Source organism: Clarias gariepinus, chromosome 22 (genome assembly GCF_024256425.1).
Source record: "Clarias gariepinus isolate MV-2021 ecotype Netherlands chromosome 22, CGAR_prim_01v2, whole genome shotgun sequence".
NCBI classification, from domain to species: Eukaryota; Metazoa; Chordata; class Actinopteri; order Siluriformes; family Clariidae; genus Clarias; species Clarias gariepinus.
The window spans coordinates 12002542-12022192 of record NC_071121.1 but is presented as its reverse complement, the minus strand read 5'-3'; the positions used below and the strand labels follow the sequence as shown (position 1 = coordinate 12022192).

Below are 19651 nucleotides of genomic sequence, written 5' to 3'. Positions count from 1 at the left end.
AAAAGTGGAGTGCTGGGAGAGATCAAGTGAGAGTGAGTTAGTGAGTGACTGTCCTCCACCTGGTGCTGTCAGTCACCTGAGCTTAAACCTCTGAAATGGCTGGAGTTACACGTCTACTCAAGGAGACGAGATGGCTGTTAACTGAGCTGTCAAATTATTATAACCAATGTGTGTGAGAGCTTTCCTCTCCCATGTATTTGACTCCATTCAATACAGAACTGTTGTACACCAACATTAAGTGACAGCCAACTGAATATCAACTAAACATTTTACATTTAATTCAATGCAGCAATATAATTTTCATGTTAAAATTAGAGCTTTCAAGTTTTTTATTTATTTGTAACTTTTGTGTGCTTAAAATGAAATGCTCTAGTCAACACAAATAAAGAATTTATTTATTTGATGGTTTTTTTAAGTATTCTAGCTTACAAAATCAACTCTACCATCTGGACAACTTGAACAGGTGCAACATCTACAGGGAGATATGAGCTTAAAAAACTGTACTGTAGCTTTTCAAATAGAACAATTTAGATATTAACAATTTATAGTACACTTAAGGCTTAACTGTCAGTAATCTGCCACTGTGACAAAAACCATAAACAAGGGCTACTAGGTAGGTATTAAATATATATTGGATAGCAATGTGGAATGTCTTATTTATATATATATATATATATATATATATACACATATATATTATATATATAGTGAGTGTATATACAGTACATACATGTACAGTATAAGTGTGTGTATGTATATATATATATATATATATATATATACACACACACACACATACACACATACAGTTCTTTCGGAAAGTATTTACAGTGCATCACTTTTTCCACATTTTATGTCGCAGCCTTATTCTAAAATGGATTAAATTAATTGTTTTCTTCAGAATTCTACACACAACACCCCAAAGTTTACTTGAGAGTTTTGCAAATTTATTAAAAAAAAAATTAATTGAGAAAGCACATGTACATAAGTATTCACAGCCTTTGCCATGAAGCTCAAGTGCATCTTGTTTCCCCTGATCAACCGTGAGATGTTTCTGGAGCTTATTTGGAGTCAACCTGTGGTAAATTCAGTTGATTGGACATGATTTGGAAAGGCACACGCCTGTCTATAAAAGGTCCCACAGTTGACAGTTTGTCAGAGCAGAAACCAAGCATGAAGTCTAAGGAAAAATTTCTGGTAGAGAAATATGGTAGAGTGGCCAGATGGAAGCCACTCCTTAGTAAAAGGCACCTGAAGGACTTTCAGACCATGAGAAACAAAATTCTCAGGTCTGATAAGACTCTCTGGCCACTGTACCATATAGGCCTGATATACCACTATAACCTGTATTCAGAGTCACGTAGGCCTATCCCAGGCATAAGGCAAGGAACACTCTAGACAGGATGTTAATCCACACACAATTTTGGAATGCCAACTAGCCGAATCTGCAGGTCTTTTTGTTGAATGGGGGAGAATCGAACCCGGCCCCTGCAGGTGCAAGGCGACAGTGCTAACCACTACACCACCTGACTATTCTATAGATGTAGACAAGTAAATAATTGAGCTACATCTCTTGGTTCATTTGCTGTATACTCATCAAACACTGTTAGCTTAGGCATGGTGAATGAGTTAGCTCATACTTATCACACACTCCTGGCAGCAACATCCTCACACCCCACATTCATAGCAAGTGATTACGAACTCATTACACTTAATTATTTTTGGGACCCCATGCTAGTCCAGGACAGAGATGTGTTCACTCCATACCATCAGAATTGATTGTTTCCTGTTACTTTGACTTTGGCGTTTTATAATCATCATGCTCATCTTATTTCACTGTATTAGATATTTCACTGTTAATTTTAAGACTAAGCTGTGGGTTTAGATATGAGCAAAGCAAAGGAAATTTTAGCTAATTCTAGCTACATTCTATCCAGTTGATGTAGATTACCACTGATGTAGAGTGGGAGATGAGTGGCAACAAAGAACAATTTTGGTTTAAACTATTTATGTAATTTTGTAATTATATATTGTAATATGCAATTTTTGTTTTATATTATTCCTTACAGTCATGTGGATGTGCATATGTGTTTGTACTGAATGTGCTACATGCAATATGTTGTTAGAATCATTGCATGCTGCTTACTATACTATTGTGACTTGGTCACAACCCTTTGTTGCACTTCAAAGTCCTACTACAGAAGCTCTGACTGCAGTTTTATAAACACGCCTCCATACACAGAACTGATTGGCAGATAAGGTGAAGAAACATATAATGTGTAAAGCCACAAAGCTTACCCGTCTCCTGTTTCACTGGATAAACGCATATGTATGTGTGCTGGTCTGTGTGTGATGACAACTATCCATCTGCTGTTGGAAGAATCTCTGTTTATCCACTGCTAAAATAACCTCTCAGTGATATTGCCCCCCCCCCCACCCCCACCCCGCCTTCAGTTCTTTTTCTTGATAAATACCATTGAGGCATTATCTAAATATGGGTCAATAGAATTTTCTCAGGGGACGTAAAGTATTGGAAGTAGAATGCAATGACATGGGTGGTGCTTTTGATTAAAGCAGGGCACACACTGGCCAATAAGTGCCCAGTCTAAAGCTTCTAGCCCAATCGGACACCTTCTGGAAAACAGGTAGACATAGATAGGGGGTACTTATTAGGGCAGTGTACAGCTCCTTGGTTGGACACTTGTGAAAAAACAAAGATCCCATTCTTCCTGTTGTTCTTCACGCAACATCACTGTTGTCCACAGGCCCTCAACATGGTAAGAGCACTACAGCTTGTGGAGTTCATACAAACGGAGAAGAACATTCCAAGGAACTTCTATTGAACTATTGTGTTTTTAGGTTGTTTTAAAGATGCTGCATCGGAAAAACAGGACAGATAAATCTGCGCATGTTTTGCTGATTTTAAGGTCCGAGTAGTTATACAACTGATTTCTCATCAGTGGTGTGCTATTCGTGTTGTGTTATTTGTTTTAGAGTAGCGTTATCGTCATTATCATGATGGATGGATGTAAGTTGTATTTAAACGAGCAGCGAACAAACTTTCCTGGTGTTATTCTGACATCTGAGCTCTTGTCCTCCTCCTGATGCGAGGATGCTGTTTTTCATGTGTGAGACACAAAAGGAATGTTTCCATGAAGAGGAAACGACAAAATTTATTGTTAGTTAAAAAAAAAAAATCAGATCATCTTAATTATTAGAACACATAAATCCAATGCATAATGCAAAATGAGTTATGAAAATAATTGACCAGATCTGTAAGAGTTGTAAAAGATTTCTTTTTGTTTGTCAATGTAGTGTGGTTACATTTGTGCAAACTCAAGATGCATGTGAGTCTGGGTGTGAGAGAACAAGAGGGAGTCTAAGTGTGTGTGTGTGTGTGTGTGTGTGTGTGTGTAAGAGAGAGAGAGCACAAATGCATTTTGGCACTTGTGCTGTAATAAATTGTTGAGATGATAGACAAGAGGACATGTGAGGAGAAGGAGCATTATCTTAATTCCAGTCTTCTTCTGGAACACTCCTCGGCTGCTGAGGGAATTAATTAGAGCTATATTAGTGCACTGAATACACAGTTGTGGAACGTACTCAAGTGTTAACATCTCTGGCTTTTTAGATTGCCAGGTGTGTTTGAAGTTTTATTTATCCGATTGCACTTGGTAATAATATTAAGGTTAAGCAGGACTCTATTTGAGACTGAATGTGCAGTCTAATTCTCCTCAGTCGAAATAAGGGCAAACTCATTGCACCTTTCCCCCCAAAGAGAAGAAATACAGCTGCATTTCTGTGCTGTAAACATTAACAAGATACTAGATGTCTGGTTTCAGCACCGAAGTTCAAATGCATTTGATATGATGGCATTTCTAACAGCCATCATTTTGAGGATGTTAGTGTAAAATATATTAAAATAAAATATATTCAAATACATTTTACTTAAGTGTGTGTTCTGCCCTGTAGCTTATACTGGTGGAAAAAAAAATTTTTGTTATTGTGCAAACCTCAATTCAGAATTCAGCAGTATGTGAATTTAATGATAAGAAATATAATTTTCACAAACAATGTTTTCTCCTTCATCTATTTAAACTTTAATGAGATTCTAAGGGTCTTTTATAAAATTGCTTTATAATTTAATAAAAGTTTGTCATTTTGTCTTTCTTTACTCCTCTTCAAATACTCCCATATTGTTTTATTCTCTACAATTTTGTAGCCGACTGAAGCCCAGACCGATGCCCGCTCCTTCTTGAGTGAGGAGATGATTGCTGGTGAGTCTCCTCTGTTGTGCAAGATGGAATCTCTAATTATTGTCACATTTTAGTGCATGATTAATAAAATGCATTAACTGAATGGCAGAAGCCGTGGCTTACAGTACAGTAATCCATGTATTCATCCAAATATGATAATATAGTGTATTTGTAGATGGCACTTTTGATTATTGCAGAAATGACATGTTGTAACATATTATCTTTGTCATTTTGGCATGCTTTTTGTTCTTTTCATTTGTTATTGTAGAATTTAAGGCTGCCTTCGATATGTTTGATACTGATGGAGGCGGTGACATCAGCACCAAAGAGCTGGGAACTGTGATGAGGATGCTGGGTCAGAATCCTAGCAGAGAGGAGCTAGATGCCATCATTGAGGAGGTTGATGAAGATGGTAGGGTTTCAGCTGCGTAATCAGATATCAGCTATGGGTTTTAAAACAATGTTGAAAAGAAAACTTTATTCAGATGCAATCTATGCAGTGTTTCTCATCTGATGAACTGTGTTGTCTCAGGCAGTGGCACCATTGACTTCGAGGAGTTCTTGGTGATGATGGTGCAACAGATGAAGGAAGATCAGGCAGGCAAGAGCGAGGAGGAGCTTTCTGAATGCTTCCGTGTCTTTGACAAGTATGGAAACTAATCTTACAGAGATAGTAATCGTTTAACAAGCGGTTCTACTTAAATGTGTATATTATAGCTCTGCCACAGGGAAAGGAATTCCGAAATCTCTCATTGGATTTTTGCCCTCCAAACTCTGTGATAATTTTAAAAACAATTTATAAAATTTTAAGAGAAAGGCATTTATATAATGACCAGCATTCGAGTTTATGTTCAAGTGATGTTTCAAGCATAGTACACAGTTTATAAGTCCAAAGGACATTACAATAAATAATAACTGTGTTATGTTTAGAAGTTTCACCTCTGTTACAAAATCTGTTATGCATCTATATGTTCAGAATAAATCATTTTCAGAAATGGACTGCGTCCTTATTTAAAAACACTAAGGATGAATGCTTTCTGTGGGGTTTCACTGCTACTCTTTTTGTTTTGTTTTTTTAATATATAACAGGAACGGAGATGGTTTCATTGACCGTGAGGAGTTCACTGACATCTTACGTTCCACTGGGGAGCCAATTACAGAGGAGGAGATAGAAGAGCTCATGACAGATGGAGACACAAACAAAGATGGCAAAATTGACTTTGATGGTAAAATGAACACCATTCATTCAATTCCAGCTATTCTTATTTCCTTTTTATTGCTTATTAAATTATATTAGATACAAATAATATTTGCATTCTCATATTTTAACAGAAAAACTCATGTCAATATACATGCACATGCGCACACACACTACATAAGTAGTCTAAAACAACATTGTATTGAAGATCAATTAATCTTGAAATTAGGTGCCATCATTTTCACAGCAAAAGAGGTGTGTTACTCAATAAACCTTTAAAATTTAACCTTAAACCTTAAAAAAATAATTTTCCTTTTTTTTTCCTTTTCCAGAATTTTTGAAAATGATGGAGAACGTTCAGTAAAGATTCCACATTCCACGGCCTCCAATCATACCACACCAAACTTCATAAATCAGCCTGGTAGACTCATGGAAAAGTCATGAAAAAAGTTTATCTCAAGGACAATGTGAAATGGATGGGAAGACTGAGTTGTAACATCTTCTGGAACTTTCTCTTTGGGACAGTGGAAGTGGCTATAAATAACTATCAAGCCCTTTTAAGAGGATTTCACATACACACACCTCCCCACCCCATTGCCCCTATGCTCCAGCTTCTTCATGACATATGATCTACCACTCCTTGAAAACTTGACGCTTCTTTTGCCCTACTTGCCCATCCTGTAGTGTTCCTAAATAAACCAGACTCAGTCTGCCTTTATGTCTTGGTGTCATGCTAAATGAACTGTCCCACCATGTATTGGTTTCAGTTAAAAGTTTAGTCTTTTCAAAGATTTCATTTTATATTATGACATTTATCATTCTCAGTTTGAATTGATATGAGCAATTATTAATATTAACATTTACTATGAAAAAGATGAAGGTACTTAGCAATGTTCCTTTCTAATTGAACTTTTTTAGTCCACATAATCAAAGCTTCAAGGTAATCAGGAGTCTGACATCATGCTGTTCAGAGTGGTTCCATGTTGTCCTTCCCCAGTGCTTCATTTCTTCCTCCACTATAACCATTAACAGCATTGTCCTGTCCTTATCTAAGAGTCTTCTTTTCAGATAGGGTTCTAAAGACAATACTTAAATTTTGCCTCCTGTACTTACCTCCAGAAGTAAGGGATTTTCATTGATCTTCAATCAGCATGCATGTTACTTTGACATTATAGTTGATCCCAAAAGACTAAAATGGCCAAAACACACACTAAGTTGTGTGTCGAGACAATTTTCATCCAAAATGGGAAAAGGGAGAATAAAGCCCCCAAATGTATTTTCCCTCTTCTTTGTGCTGCCTAGTCATATGATCCTTTGGCATCCGTTGTCTTCCGCTTATGTGAATAGGGATTTAGGCATGATCTTCAGGAGCTTCTTCTCTGTGGCATGTTGCGATGCTTTACAACAAGTTGCCATTGCTCTTGTGGTGCACACCACCCTCAAATTCTCTTTTTAAAACATTGCACTTCTGATGCACAGTACATCATATTTACCTCCTCCCATTTCTCCCCCTATTAGATTCTGGCTGCATCTCACAACACATACACACGCAGGTCTGGTTACCCCTCCTTCTAATTCTTTAATAAACACTGCCCACTCAGGAAACACATGCCATACAAGGAGTGTGTTGTCTTAAGCTAGGTACCTGTGCTGTTTGTTTGGGATGGGTGGGACATAGCTTGAGACATGCCACATGTCATTAATATCATTTACTATTCAGGGCTCTGCGAAGTTCTGCATGACAGCACTTTTGCACTGGGGGTTATTTCTGCTCATGACACACAGTTAATAATGCAATTAGCCTGTTATTAATATAGATTGCAATTATCGACCATGGCAACATGCTCTGTAAATATTGGAATTTATACAACTGCCAAACTGCAAATTGTGACTGTTTGGTAATCTTTACTAGTGAAATGTTTTAGAATGGTGCATTAAATCATGACTGACTGGCATAAAGCATGAAGTAAACCCAAATGCCCTTTCTGTTTTTAAGAGAATATTTTTAGCTCTTAAAATGCTCAGATCTAACTATTTTAGCAGTCCTGTCTTGGTCAATAAAAATAGATTCATTTTTTGTGTGTGTGTGCGTGTAACTTTCACACTGTCTGTATGCCTGCTCCCAGGATAGGCACTGGATCCACTGTGACCCTAGCCAGAGAAAAACAGTTATGAATGGATGAATAAAAAAGTTACCATTGGATAGCATAGTAGGCCTTCTCTGTGACTTGGGAACAAGCAAGCTATTACTGCATCTCCAAACTCTTATCACAACCATCTGACTTTTTTATTTATCGTTTGCTGCTTATTTAACACATCGCTTTCTCTCTTTGTCCAAAACATTTAAGGTTTTTGTATTTCATCCTTATTAAAAGTGGAACTTTCTTCCAGCCATGTAATCCCTATAATTCAGATTTAGATTTAGGTTCTTCAGAACCCTAAAAGTTCAACATTCTAATTCTGGCCATCCGTGGTGGGCGTGGCTTCGGAAAGGCGTTCAACATCGTGTATCTGGATGGTCGTGGATGGCCGGTGGGCGTGGCTTCAGCCGACCTGTTTAAAGTGTGTCTGAACTCTCCATTGACGTCTAGTCTATCTGTTGAGGTGCACGCGGATTGACCACTCCTTTGGGCTTGATTGGTGGATAATAGTGGGGAAAAAACTAAACCACAACCATGGTAAGAGATCACAGGACTCAAGCATGAAACAAAAATAAATATGCTGCTAATGGCTTATAGCCAAAATGTAAAAATATATATTTTTAAATATGTAAATTATTGAGAAGAAGAATAAATTTTGTAAAAGGTGATTTGATTAAAGAAAATTTGACGTTGAATATAGGTTTGTATTTACCTTTATACATATAGGATTCTTTTATGATTAAAGTTAGGCATGTTCAAAAAATTAAATATATTCTAGCCAGATGTTTTTTTTTTTTTTTTCCTTTCCAACGTGTAGTGCATATTGGAATTTGTGAAACTGCAAAACGGCAAATTGTGACTTTTAAATTATATATTCGTGTTATAGCTCTGTTGTGGTCATAATACAGTGAAATATATTTTAAAAATCAAGCAGAATGGAAGACTGATGCCGAGATGCCACATGATCCGGATTGCCCTGGGTCAGCAAACTTGGTGTGTGAGAGGGTGACATGCTTAGGCGACACATTCCAGGAGTTCAGTTTCGGTCTTGCCATGTACAGGCACAAACTTAGGGAGATAAAACCTGTTGATCCCTAAAATAGCAAGATGGTTTAACCAACTGCTTGGAAGTAGTTTTATAGCTGTTGAGTCAGCATAGTTCATTAAACATTAAAAACAAACAAACAAAAAAAAAATCATATTAAAGCATTTTAAAGTGAGAAATGATTTTAAACATAAAACAGACAAATCTTGAAACTATTTTTTTTATTCAAGTGAATAATCTATGCAGTGATTATGTGATGATGCGCCATGTGGAGTTTAAAAAGCCGTTTATTTGGTGCGTATTTTAATAAAGTGTCGTGTTTTTTCCCCCCACGTCGCTTTTACTGCAGTGAGCTGATTCCTGCACATACAAAAAATAGATCGATTAATTAGAAAGAAATAATAACAACAACAACAACAACAATAATAATAATAATAATACTAATAACATTCTGTCATGGCGTTTTGTAGACTGACGCGCAACAGGAGGCCCGCTCCTACCTGAGCGAGGAGATGCTCGCCGGTGAGTGGGAAAACAATACACATTATTCCTATACAGTAGCCTATATATATATTTGTGTGTGTGTGTTTTCAATTGATGATTGCAAATAATCCTATTTTTTGTGTCCTGTTTAACAACAGAGTTCAAAGCTGCCTTCGATATGTTTGATACCGACGGTGGCGGCGACATCAGCACCAAGGAGTTGGGTACCGTGATGAGGATGTTGGGCCAGAATCCAACCAGAGAGGAGCTGAATGAAATCATTGAGGAGGTCGATGAGGACGGTGAGGACAATCAGACATATTCAACTTTGTTAGGGTGGAGGAAATTCGTTTGATCCACTATTCACAACCCGCAGTGTTTTATTATTATTATTATTATTATTTTTATTATTATTATTATTATTATTTCTGGCCTTTCTACCAACAGACTGTATAAAGTAAATAAAAAGTGATATTATTTTATAGTGTTATTTAATCCATGTAATTTAAATAACTATTCAGTCAGGCTAATAACTTAAATACAGGTTTGATAATGGTCGATGTGATTTCCATAACTGTAACAAACAGTGAAAAGTCACTGCTTTTACATACATCTTTATTCATTAAATTTTTTGTCGAATTTTGAATTAGACACTACATAAACATTGTAAAAAATTCTGTCTGTTCTGGATACTGATAGAGATTTATCTCTTGTATAATCCCAGGCAGCGGTACCATTGACTTTGAGGAGTTCTTGGTCATGATGGTGAGACTTCTAAAGGAGGACCAGGCTGGCAAGAGCGAGGAAGAGTTGGCAGAATGCTTCCGTGTGTTTGACAAGTATGTACTCTAATACAACTGTGTTCTTCATAGTAGAAATAAAAAAATATATATCTTCCAGCATCTTATTTTCTTATTTTTTTTCTATTTGCTTACAGGAACGCCGATGGCTACATTGACAGAGATGAGTTCGCTGAGATCATCCGCAGCACTGGGGAGTCTATCACGGAGGATGAAATCGATGAGCTGCTCAAGGAGGGAGACAAAAACTCTGATGGCATGCTGGACTTTGATGGTAAGATGTTGTGTATTAAATGATTGTATTATTAAGATAAGTGTATTCCAGACTCTTGATGAATAAATGATGTATGAGGTTTTATCAGTTTGAACGTGTAATCTTTTAACAATGTTGTGCTCATTTGTTCCCCAGAATTCCTCAAGATGATGGAGAATGTGCAGTAAAACAGAGACTCATGGACATTCCTCTACCCTTTGACCCCCCCTGTCAATTCAACTCTATCCCCTAAAACTCACTCATGACCCTTTACCATCTGGTCCTTTGCCTCTCATCATCCATCTTGACAACTAAGCCACTTCAACAGACATACAGACGAACACCCGAATAAGGTCTGCTAAGGTGCAACACACGATGCTTATGCTCCAGGGAGAACCCTGCAAGTTACTGCAAGAGCCGAAGAGCCAAGCAGTGGTGTGTGGTTTGCAGCACCATTATGTTACAATTGCAAAATAGATCAAAAGCTCATACTGTGGTAGACCGCACATGGCTGGGCGTTTTAGTCTACATTTAGACTAGATCAGCAGCTTGTTATCGCTGCCTAGACCAATGCTAAAACCTCTTATACATCATCATATTTAAACATATGCTTGAAAGAACAGAATAAAAAATTATAAAACACATGCTCATATTAAGTTGGTCTGATGTTTGTAAGTCTTTGTTTTGAGGAGGTTGCCAATAAAGCTTCTTTTTCTTTTTTTTCTTCTGCCAGTGTCATTGAAACAAATAAAGTTTAAGATTACTGGTTATTTAAATGAATGGTTGCTGCTGTATTTCCAATGAATATAAATTCATATTCAGGGTCTTCTTTGACTTACTGGACTGCAGCACGTGGCCATTAATTTCATGCCAAAAACTAATGAACTCCAATACAATCCATAAAATCATAAGTTAATCTAAATTTAAAGACAGAACCCTGTGTTATGAGTTTACTCTATGTTGTTTCTATGTATTACTTATGGCATATATAGCTATTGCATTTTTATTTCTGGAATTTTGATATTTCATCCAATGTGACTGGAAGATCTTAAGAACAGAAGATATCACCAACATGGAATTGCAGTCACCACGTTTTGACTTTGGTAACAGAAGCAGGATCTTTATGTTTAATCTCTGACGTGTACTTGCATCATTTATCTAGGCAATATAAATAAATGCTTTGTAGGCTCCATTAATAAACACCCTCATAGATGTAGACACAAGTCATGGACTGAATTTCATTTAAGGAAATTAACGTTAGAGAAGCCTTAATGGTTCAGTGTTTAAGAAATTAGAATGTCACTGTTGGGTTTTTGAACAAGACTTCATACACACAGCTGCTGCTGTCTTAACTGTGACTCAATTCGGATAAAAATGCCAGCCAGTGGAGCAAATGTAAAGGCAGCAAAAACACACGTCATACATACATGTAGCTTATTTTAAATGTAGGTTGCATATGGTAATCTTTATCAGTACCAGTTTATATCAAATTAATATCAATGATTCAATAAAACATTTAAGTCAGACATTCAAAAAAGCAAACTTTTATTACATCATACATGCTTTTTTGATTTACTTTAAAAAAAAAACAACAACACTTATGCAGATCACTTCTGAACTAAATATTTCAAGTATACCATACCTTAAAGAACAAAAAAAAGGAAAGTTTCCCCATGAACTAAATCCCTGCAGCACATTCATCAGTTTACAGTCAGTATGATGAAGCTGCTGGACAAACACAGCTCTAACACTGTACATGGCCGTTCAGGAGCCATAGTTAGCCTCATCAAAGGCTTTCCTGGCTCTCTTGAGCTCCTCGTTCATAGTCAGCAGATCCTTCACCCTCGCAAACTTTCTCGGGTCTTTCCGAATGAGGAAGACGATGTCCTCGACCTGAACGCGGCCCTGGCGCCCGATGGACATGGCTTTGTGGGTCATCTCCGTGATGAACTCGATCACCAGGTCCTCCAGGATATCCACCGACTCCGTGTACGGATTCTGGTCGTCACCGAAGCCGTACATCATACAGCGAAGCTCTTTCGAGAAAAGTCTCTTCCTTCTGCCGTGACCAGTGTCTACACCGTTTCCGCCTTCATCCAACTCCTCATCGAAACCGGGATCGTCGTCTTCCTCCGCCATTTTCCAATCAGGAGCCTTTAAATCACGAGCTGGTAGAAATATGGAGCGCTTCAATCAATTGTTGTTTGCATAAATAACACACACGCTGTTTGTAAAAGCAAAGTACTTACCAAATATCTGTATCAACACGTTTGAAAGCGGGCTTACAAACAGCCGCTGGGTGAACTTCCGGCTTCCGGTTGAACGCATGTTGCCAAGTATGCGTATAAATAATCCTCCCCAACCAGACTACAAATATCCTCAGGCTAAAGTTTGCTTGTTTATGTAGAAGATATAAACTACATTCACAATTATTACAGAGTTAAACATTTTTTATAGCGTGTTTAAAAAACTGTTTTGATAAAAAAGTGTATAAACACTAGGGACATCACCTCTCGACACAATATGATCACAATACAGTGCCTAGGGTAATTCGATATTCAGGTAAAATTGCGATTCTGTAAGTATCATGATTTTATAAATATTCCAATTAGATTTTACATTTTCCAGTTTTAAACCTTAAAAAAAAGTTTAATGATTAGCAGCATTAAAACAATACAAACTAACTTCAAAGACAAAAGCTTTAATTCAAAATTCAATGGTATTGTAAATCAAATAATGTTGTAAATAGTTTACCTAAAGGATTATAAAAACAGTGAAGTTGTACCACCCTAAATGCCTCTAAAGTTTAAAAACTCAACTTAATCATGAGCATGTGGGGGCACACAGGGCTTCAAATTGTGGAAAATTTTATTGAATTTCTATTATATTTTAGGGATTTAGTACTCTAAGTAAGCCAATGTCCAATACCCAGAAGGCCTCAGTCAAAGAATTATTCTAGAGAAAAACAGGTCCTGCAATTTGAGGAAGTAGAAAATACACAGGAAGGAGAAGATAGATTAATACAATAATGTCAACAAAAAATTATATACAGTAACCTAGTATAATATCTAAACTAACAATGTACTAATAATACTTATTAATTTTCTTATTCTATATTATTATACTCCTTTTCTAACCTTAATCAAGTAGAAAACTGTAGAAAACTCTACAAGAGCGCAACCAGAGAATACCGTACACGCAGAGAGGAAAAAATAAGGTACTTTAATGCAGACAAAGTGTAATGGAAAAGTGCAGAAAGTTTGTTGTCAAGATTTGCCAAACTAAGATTAACAGAGACGCTTAGGAAAAGTTATAGAGATAACTTTCAGTTCTGTTTTTTTTTTTGGGACACAGGGCACAGATGGCCAGACTTCCTGTTTTTAAAGCTAAAAAACAAAGGGATCAATTACAAATTCATTACTATGCCTTACTACTACAATCCCTCTATATCACATTATAATACACTACATAACCAAAATTCATTAATGATGTCTAAAATTTCTAAGTTATATATGTATACATCAAATGTCAATGTTTAAAATCATATAGGTTAATGATCAAATTATGATTCAAGAATAGAATTATCCTGTAAATCAATTTTTAATGATCAGTCTTTTAAATCAGGACAAATAATGATAATAATAATAACAACAACAACAATAATTAAAATAACATTCTCTAATGTAATCAAGCTTTTGAAAAAATTGCGGTTAGGAAAAATTATATTTATCCTAACCGTAATTAAGTTACTAATTATTACATGTAAGCTTAAAATCATAAAAGAAAAAAGTTCAAATAAGTAAATAAATTATTTCACTAACTTGAAGCATACTAAGGACAGTTGAGACATGACTGTTGGGAAAGGAATAGGAAAATAGGAAATCAAGAATAATATTATTACGCATCTTAGAACAATCTTAAAACTTTCACCGATGGAAAAATTAAGGCATCAGCACTAGTGGTCGATATTGTGGTTAGGAAAAGAGGAACAAACCAAACTCTCTTCGAAAACGAAAAAAGGAGAATTTAGTTTTTGTAGGCTCAATAAGACCAACCCAGATATGAATAAATAATAAGTGAAAATGAAATAAGAGGGAGAAAAGTATGGAATTTGGAGTTACCACATCACTAGGCCGAACAAATTAACACATACCTATAGAATATTAAATAAAAATTAAATCAAACAAAGGAACAAGGAGGAACGATGAAGCAATTGTCAGGTATATACGTAAACCCATATAAAATAAGGAAGTTGGTGACTTTGAGGACTTTATGGTGGGAAATTCATTGGGTGTCTGTCTGCCTGACGGGTTCAGAATCATCTGTCTATGTTTGTCTTTTTTGCTTTTTCTCCACTCAAAGTTGTTTGTTTTTTGGTGAAATCCTTAAAATTTGCGACGACATAATGCATGTACTTTTCGACTAATTTGCGCTCATGGCATTTTGAGACTTGTGTAAGAGTATGCAATAAATGGGTTTCAGACTAATTCGCTCACAGAATTCAAAGAAGATGATTTTTGATGATGTAACGGCATAACAATTTTCGAGTACAGAATCGTTCATATCTAAGGCTGATAGGCTGATCACCAGTCACGGTCACTACTTGATCCCCATTATAAATGTAAGAAATTTATTTTGGAGTCAGTGTGGTGATACGTGGATCATTTTCCCCCCTATCTCTAATTAACACTTTATAAATACTCTGTGCTGTCATAAATAAAAAACAAACCTTATCCCTACTGTAATTTCCCCTGATCAGAGGTAGGTAGTAACGAGTTACATTTACTCTGTTACATTTACGTGAGTAACTTAGTAAAAAAATACTTCTATGAGTAGTTTTACTGCACCATACTTTTTTTTTTTTACCATACTTTTACTTACTTCTTACTTTTACCATAAGAAAAACCACTACTCTAACTACAATAACAATTACCACATGTAGTCACATGACCACACACAAACTGGCGGCATAGCAGGAAAAAAATTAATCTTCAGCTGTGGTAGACAGGGACTGAAAACAAAAAAATAGCAGAGGCATCTGTCCCAATACTACAACAGAAGAGGATGAACATCCCTGGCCTCAAACTATACAAAGCATGTTTTGCTTACAAAAGAACAGCTTCATAATGCAGGGTCTTTTCTGTCTGCCAAAACAGACAAACATTTCAGCAAAACTCAACGTCTAACCCGAGGAAACAAGTTGTGTTAAGTTTAGCTGTTTTAGTTAATATTGCAATGTTAGCATATGTAATTAGCAAATAAGCTAGAGGCTAAAACATATAACATATAAGTTTCTTACATTTGTTCTGCTGGACACAGTTTATGGTAAAGTGAGACCTCTTGTACTGTACATGTTCTAATGTTGTTTTCCTTTATCTTCTGAGCCATTTGGAGGGCATATGAATACACTGTAAAGTATATCTTACATTCGAAATAGTTTATACTCTTCAAACATACATACATTACCTACAGTGGGTATTTGTTTTAAAAGCTTTATGTTGTGTATAAGTGAGATAAGGACATTTTTTTGTTTCTTATTTCTTAATTTGCTATTTTGTAAAGACATTTATTTATACTTATTTATTTCAAGTTTATTTATTTAATTAAGTAAGTGTCAGAATGTGTACATAATTTTACCATTTTATAATGCTGCTTAATTTAAAAAAGAGAGAGAAAAGAGAGAGAGAGAGAGAGAGAGAGAGAGTCACACTGCGGTTTCTTTTAAAACTGCGGACCTGGCAACACGCAAAAATTCAAGGACAAAATAATCCTCCTTTTTTTTTTTTTTTTAGTGCTCCGTCTACTGTAATATTTAGTTTTAGTTTGTTGTGGTCATTATTTTATCACAGGGTATAAAAAGAAAACTATGTAAAACACTCACACAATCGTGTGCACGTAGACTGCGCGTAGACACGTGACTGGACACGTCAATCATGCGTACCTGCTGCCCGAGCAACATGGCTGAAGTCTGAAGCGCTTTGGACGTTAAATGAGTTTCAGGAGTTAAGCGAATGTAGCGACTGAGTTTATTAACACGGGGAATTAGAGAACAGTTATGGTAACTTAGTATCTCTGCTGCAACCTGTTTTTTCCCCCCATTGGAGAGGAAAATGCTGAAAGTGAGGTAGGAGAACTTACATGTAGTCACAGCCGCACAGACAGAGACACGTTATAGACCTGATAATGAGTGTATTATAGAGGAGCTGCTCTTATTGCCTGTGATATAAATGGACCTTTTTACTGTCAGCAGATTAACCAGCTTGTGTCAGTGTTGAGCCTCGACACACGGGTTTCTCCTGCACTGTGCTAGTGCTAATATTTACTTAAATAGTTGCTCTCAGAGTTGTCGCACAGCTGTGATAGTGGTGGATTAGCACAGAAGGTATGTTAACATTTCCTGTCCTTATAGTTATAAGGTTCTGTTTTTACAGTCTTTAAGGTGTGAGGCATCAGGTTCTGATCATGTCCATTTCATTTAGAAAAAAAAAAAAAAAAATTAACATAAAGTGCAGTACTTGAGAGTTACTTAAAACCGAAGACACAATACCATGTTTCTGGGATAATTGCAAAGTAAATAATGTGATGATGATAATAATAATAATGCATTATTATTGCTACTATTATCACCATCTCACTTACAGTTAAGTTTTCTTTAAGTTCCAGTTTGGCTTTTTCTTTTAACTTTATATTATTAATATTTTCATATATCTATCAATAAACCAGACAACACGGATGGTTAGCCCTGTGGCCTTTCAACTCCAGGGTCTAAGTTCGATTTCCTCTATCTCAGGTCTGTGTGAGGTGGGGTTTGCATGTTCTTCCCATGCTTGGTGGATTTCCTCTGGGTACTTAGTGGTTTTCAACCACTGTCCAAAGACGTGTAGAGTAGGATAATTGGCATTCCCTAATTGCGGGAGGGTGTGTGAGAGTGAGGAGGGTGTGTGAGAGTGAGGAGGGTGTGTGAGAGTGAGGAGGGTGTGTGAGAGTGAGGAGGGTGTGTGAGCGTCTTTGTGAAGCACTAAATTGCATCATATTTCACTTTTTAATATTTTAAACTCTTTCTAAACAAAACATTTCCTCCTACATTTACAAAAACCAATACTCAACATAAACCTGTCTGGCAAGTCCTTCAATCTGCAGTTGGAAAATTCACTTTGTTAATAATACATTTAGCTGTTGTTAGTCATATTTAATGCTAATGACATACTTTTTATTACTTGAGTGAAGTGTAAACAGCATTTAAACATGTGCAGCTGACTCTTATTATTAAACTCGGTGTAATGGGAATTGCTATTTACTTACTGGTCTTTAAAATCCTATTTCTTTTAGTTAGTCTTCTAACTGCTGCCTGGATGTGAGCAGACGTTCAGGATGGTGTGCCCAGTGTCCGTCATCTGTCGGTCTCTCCGCACTGTAGGCCTGGTCCTTTTCTACTACGCTTTCTCTATCGGGATCACTTTCTACAACAAATGGCTTATGAAGGTAAGGCATGATACTACGCATGTCTTTCTACGAGCTTATGTTGCAATCCTTTTAAGACACTTACTGTAATTGTATTCTGTTGCTTAGGAATTGTTGTTTTTCCTGTAGATTATTCATATTTATGTTCATGTTGTCCATAGGACTTCCACTATCCTTTGTTCATGACCCTGTTCCATCTCATCGTCATATTTTGTTTGTCTGCGATGACACGGTGTCTCATGCAGTGCTGGACACGGAAGCCTAGAGTCACTTTAGGCTGGAAGGTCTACTTTTACAAGGTGGCACCTACAGGTAGGATACAGGCACATAATCTTTGCCTTTTATGTCATTCTTCTTTTTAGTCACTTGATTATAATGCAGTTGAGGTGAGTGTGATAAGATAAATAGTCTAATCATTTTAAGGTTTTAAACTAGACTAAAGTCCATGCTGACTGTGTGGTTGGAGTTGTTAAGTAATTTATAAGCAATGTATAAAGGATATGGTTTAATATTTATTGAATATCATATATTCTTTAGGTGACCATTAATTCCCTAATGGACTTATTTTACGCCCTTGTGCATACAGCTTAATAACAACAGCAACATGATGGCTGTGTTCATATTAACACAGTCACTGAGTCAAAGCAGGCTGGTTAAATCAATTAGCTCTGTCTTTCAGCACTGGCAACTGCTTTGGACATTGGACTATCCAACTGGAGCTTCCTTTTCATCACTATCAGTCTGTGAGTATGTTTTGTGCTGGGTCAGTGATAACCAGAAATACGACTTTAAGGATCGCCCAGTCAGAATAATTGTGCATGTGATACTTCCATTGTGATTTTCTTAGTTTTGTCTGATTTGGTTTCATCTAGCATATCATTAAGCTGGGTGTTTGTTTATACTTATCTTGTAAATCTATGTAACATCTTCATTGTGATTGATGTAGGTTAGTATGTATGACTGAAAATATACATGGGTTTTAAAACCATCTCATGAATTTGTGTTTCCTGCAGATACACAATGACCAAGTCTTCAGCTGTGCTGTTCATTCTCTTTTTCTCCCTGCTCTTTAAATTGGAGGAACCGGTGAGCGTTAGTCGAATGTATTCAGAATGTGGCCTCTTGTTTTTTTTTTTGTTTTTTTTTTTTAAGATTTGCAGCTCAGTTTATGATTTTTGAATGCTATCAGTTGTGGATGGTGAAGGCTCATATATTTTAACACACATCAGCTTACTTGAATGTTTATAAATTATGGAAGCAATGTTTAGTATTATGTTTCCTCCAAAAATGTCAGTAGTCGCACCATCCTTTGATGCTATCATGCGATCATCAGAAGGGGGTGTATATATATATTATTATTATTATTTTTTTTTGTATATACTTTTTTTGGATAACTCTGTGTATATGTATATTTATTTATTCAATTCTAATTAATTATTCAGGATTGCCTTACACTACTTTAAGCTAACTATTTATCTTTTTGTTGCCTGACAATAGCGATATCTTAGTACATGAGCAGGAATTAAAGCAACTAACAGTCTCAAGACTCTTTACATATGAAAAAATCCTTGTAATTATTAGTGATGGGAATCACCTTGGACCACCTGCTGTGATATCACAATGCTTAAGTGTTGGTCCGATTTGTATTAAGATTTTTTAAAATATCCCAATTTCATATTATTTATTTTTTCAGATTTTTAACATTTCTTAACAAACTTGGCAAATAATTTCCTCCTACACCACAGGATGCCATTCTGTCTGCTAATGTGTGAATAGTTTAAACCTGTTGGATTATAAAGGAACTGCAACATTTTACCACTTTAAATTAAATTAAACCATATAAATGAAATTAAAAAGCGATAGTGTAAGGATACATGAATTGCAACACAAAAGAATCGCGATACGTAATTGACTTGAGTTTTCCCCTCATCTCTAGTAAATAGCAACGCATTTTGGAATTCACTGGGGGAGGAAGGTCTTCCTACAAAAGTGATATATAGTAACATCTGTATTT

The 19651-nt window shown here is 36.2% G+C and overlaps 4 protein-coding genes across 7 annotated transcripts in view; 3 read left to right on the top strand and 1 right to left on the bottom strand.

Moving 5' to 3' along the window:
• Nucleotides 1–2625: 2625 nt before the first annotated feature.
• On the top strand, nucleotides 2626–6172 carry LOC128510475 (troponin C, skeletal muscle). The gene is made up of 6 exons (XM_053482790.1): nucleotides 2626–2777; nucleotides 4223–4277; nucleotides 4525–4668; nucleotides 4789–4903; nucleotides 5346–5482; nucleotides 5787–6172. Exons 1-6 carry the CDS (start codon nucleotides 2775–2777, stop codon nucleotides 5816–5818), a joined length of 486 nt encoding a protein of 161 aa, XP_053338765.1. The 5' UTR covers nucleotides 2626–2774; the 3' UTR covers nucleotides 5819–6172.
• A 1860-nt stretch (nucleotides 6173–8032) lies between these two features.
• tnnc2.2 (troponin C2, fast skeletal type, tandem duplicate 2) lies at nucleotides 8033–10896 on the top strand. The gene is made up of 6 exons (XM_053483381.1): nucleotides 8033–8132; nucleotides 9111–9162; nucleotides 9282–9425; nucleotides 9848–9962; nucleotides 10061–10197; nucleotides 10333–10896. Exons 1-6 carry the CDS (start codon nucleotides 8130–8132, stop codon nucleotides 10362–10364), a joined length of 483 nt encoding a protein of 160 aa, XP_053339356.1. The 5' UTR covers nucleotides 8033–8129; the 3' UTR covers nucleotides 10365–10896.
• An 808-nt stretch (nucleotides 10897–11704) lies between these two features.
• taf13 (TATA-box binding protein associated factor 13) lies at nucleotides 11705–12562 on the bottom strand. The gene is made up of 2 exons (XM_053483383.1): nucleotides 12426–12562; nucleotides 11705–12344 (listed from the first exon to the last, which is right to left on the bottom strand). Exons 1-2 carry the CDS (start codon nucleotides 12502–12504, stop codon nucleotides 11941–11943), a joined length of 483 nt encoding a protein of 160 aa, XP_053339358.1. The 5' UTR covers nucleotides 12505–12562; the 3' UTR covers nucleotides 11705–11940.
• A 3493-nt stretch (nucleotides 12563–16055) lies between these two features.
• The window catches only part of LOC128510228 (solute carrier family 35 member C2-like), a 47470-nt gene continuing 43874 nt past the window's right edge, over nucleotides 16056–19651 (top strand). The window contains exons 1-6 of one of the 4 annotated variants that reach the window (XM_053482357.1): nucleotides 16062–16300; nucleotides 16427–16558; nucleotides 17506–17658; nucleotides 17799–17949; nucleotides 18317–18380; nucleotides 18651–18723. In XM_053482357.1, coding sequence (XP_053338332.1) covers nucleotides 17548–17658; nucleotides 17799–17949; nucleotides 18317–18380; nucleotides 18651–18723 — 399 coding nt within the window. In that variant the 5' untranslated portion in view covers nucleotides 16062–16300; nucleotides 16427–16558; nucleotides 17506–17547. Of the gene's footprint in view, nucleotides 16559–17505; nucleotides 17659–17798; nucleotides 17950–18316; nucleotides 18381–18650; nucleotides 18724–19651 lie in introns of all 4 variants that reach the window. The other 3 variants (XM_053482356.1, XM_053482359.1, XM_053482358.1) reach the window with 3 other exon arrangements.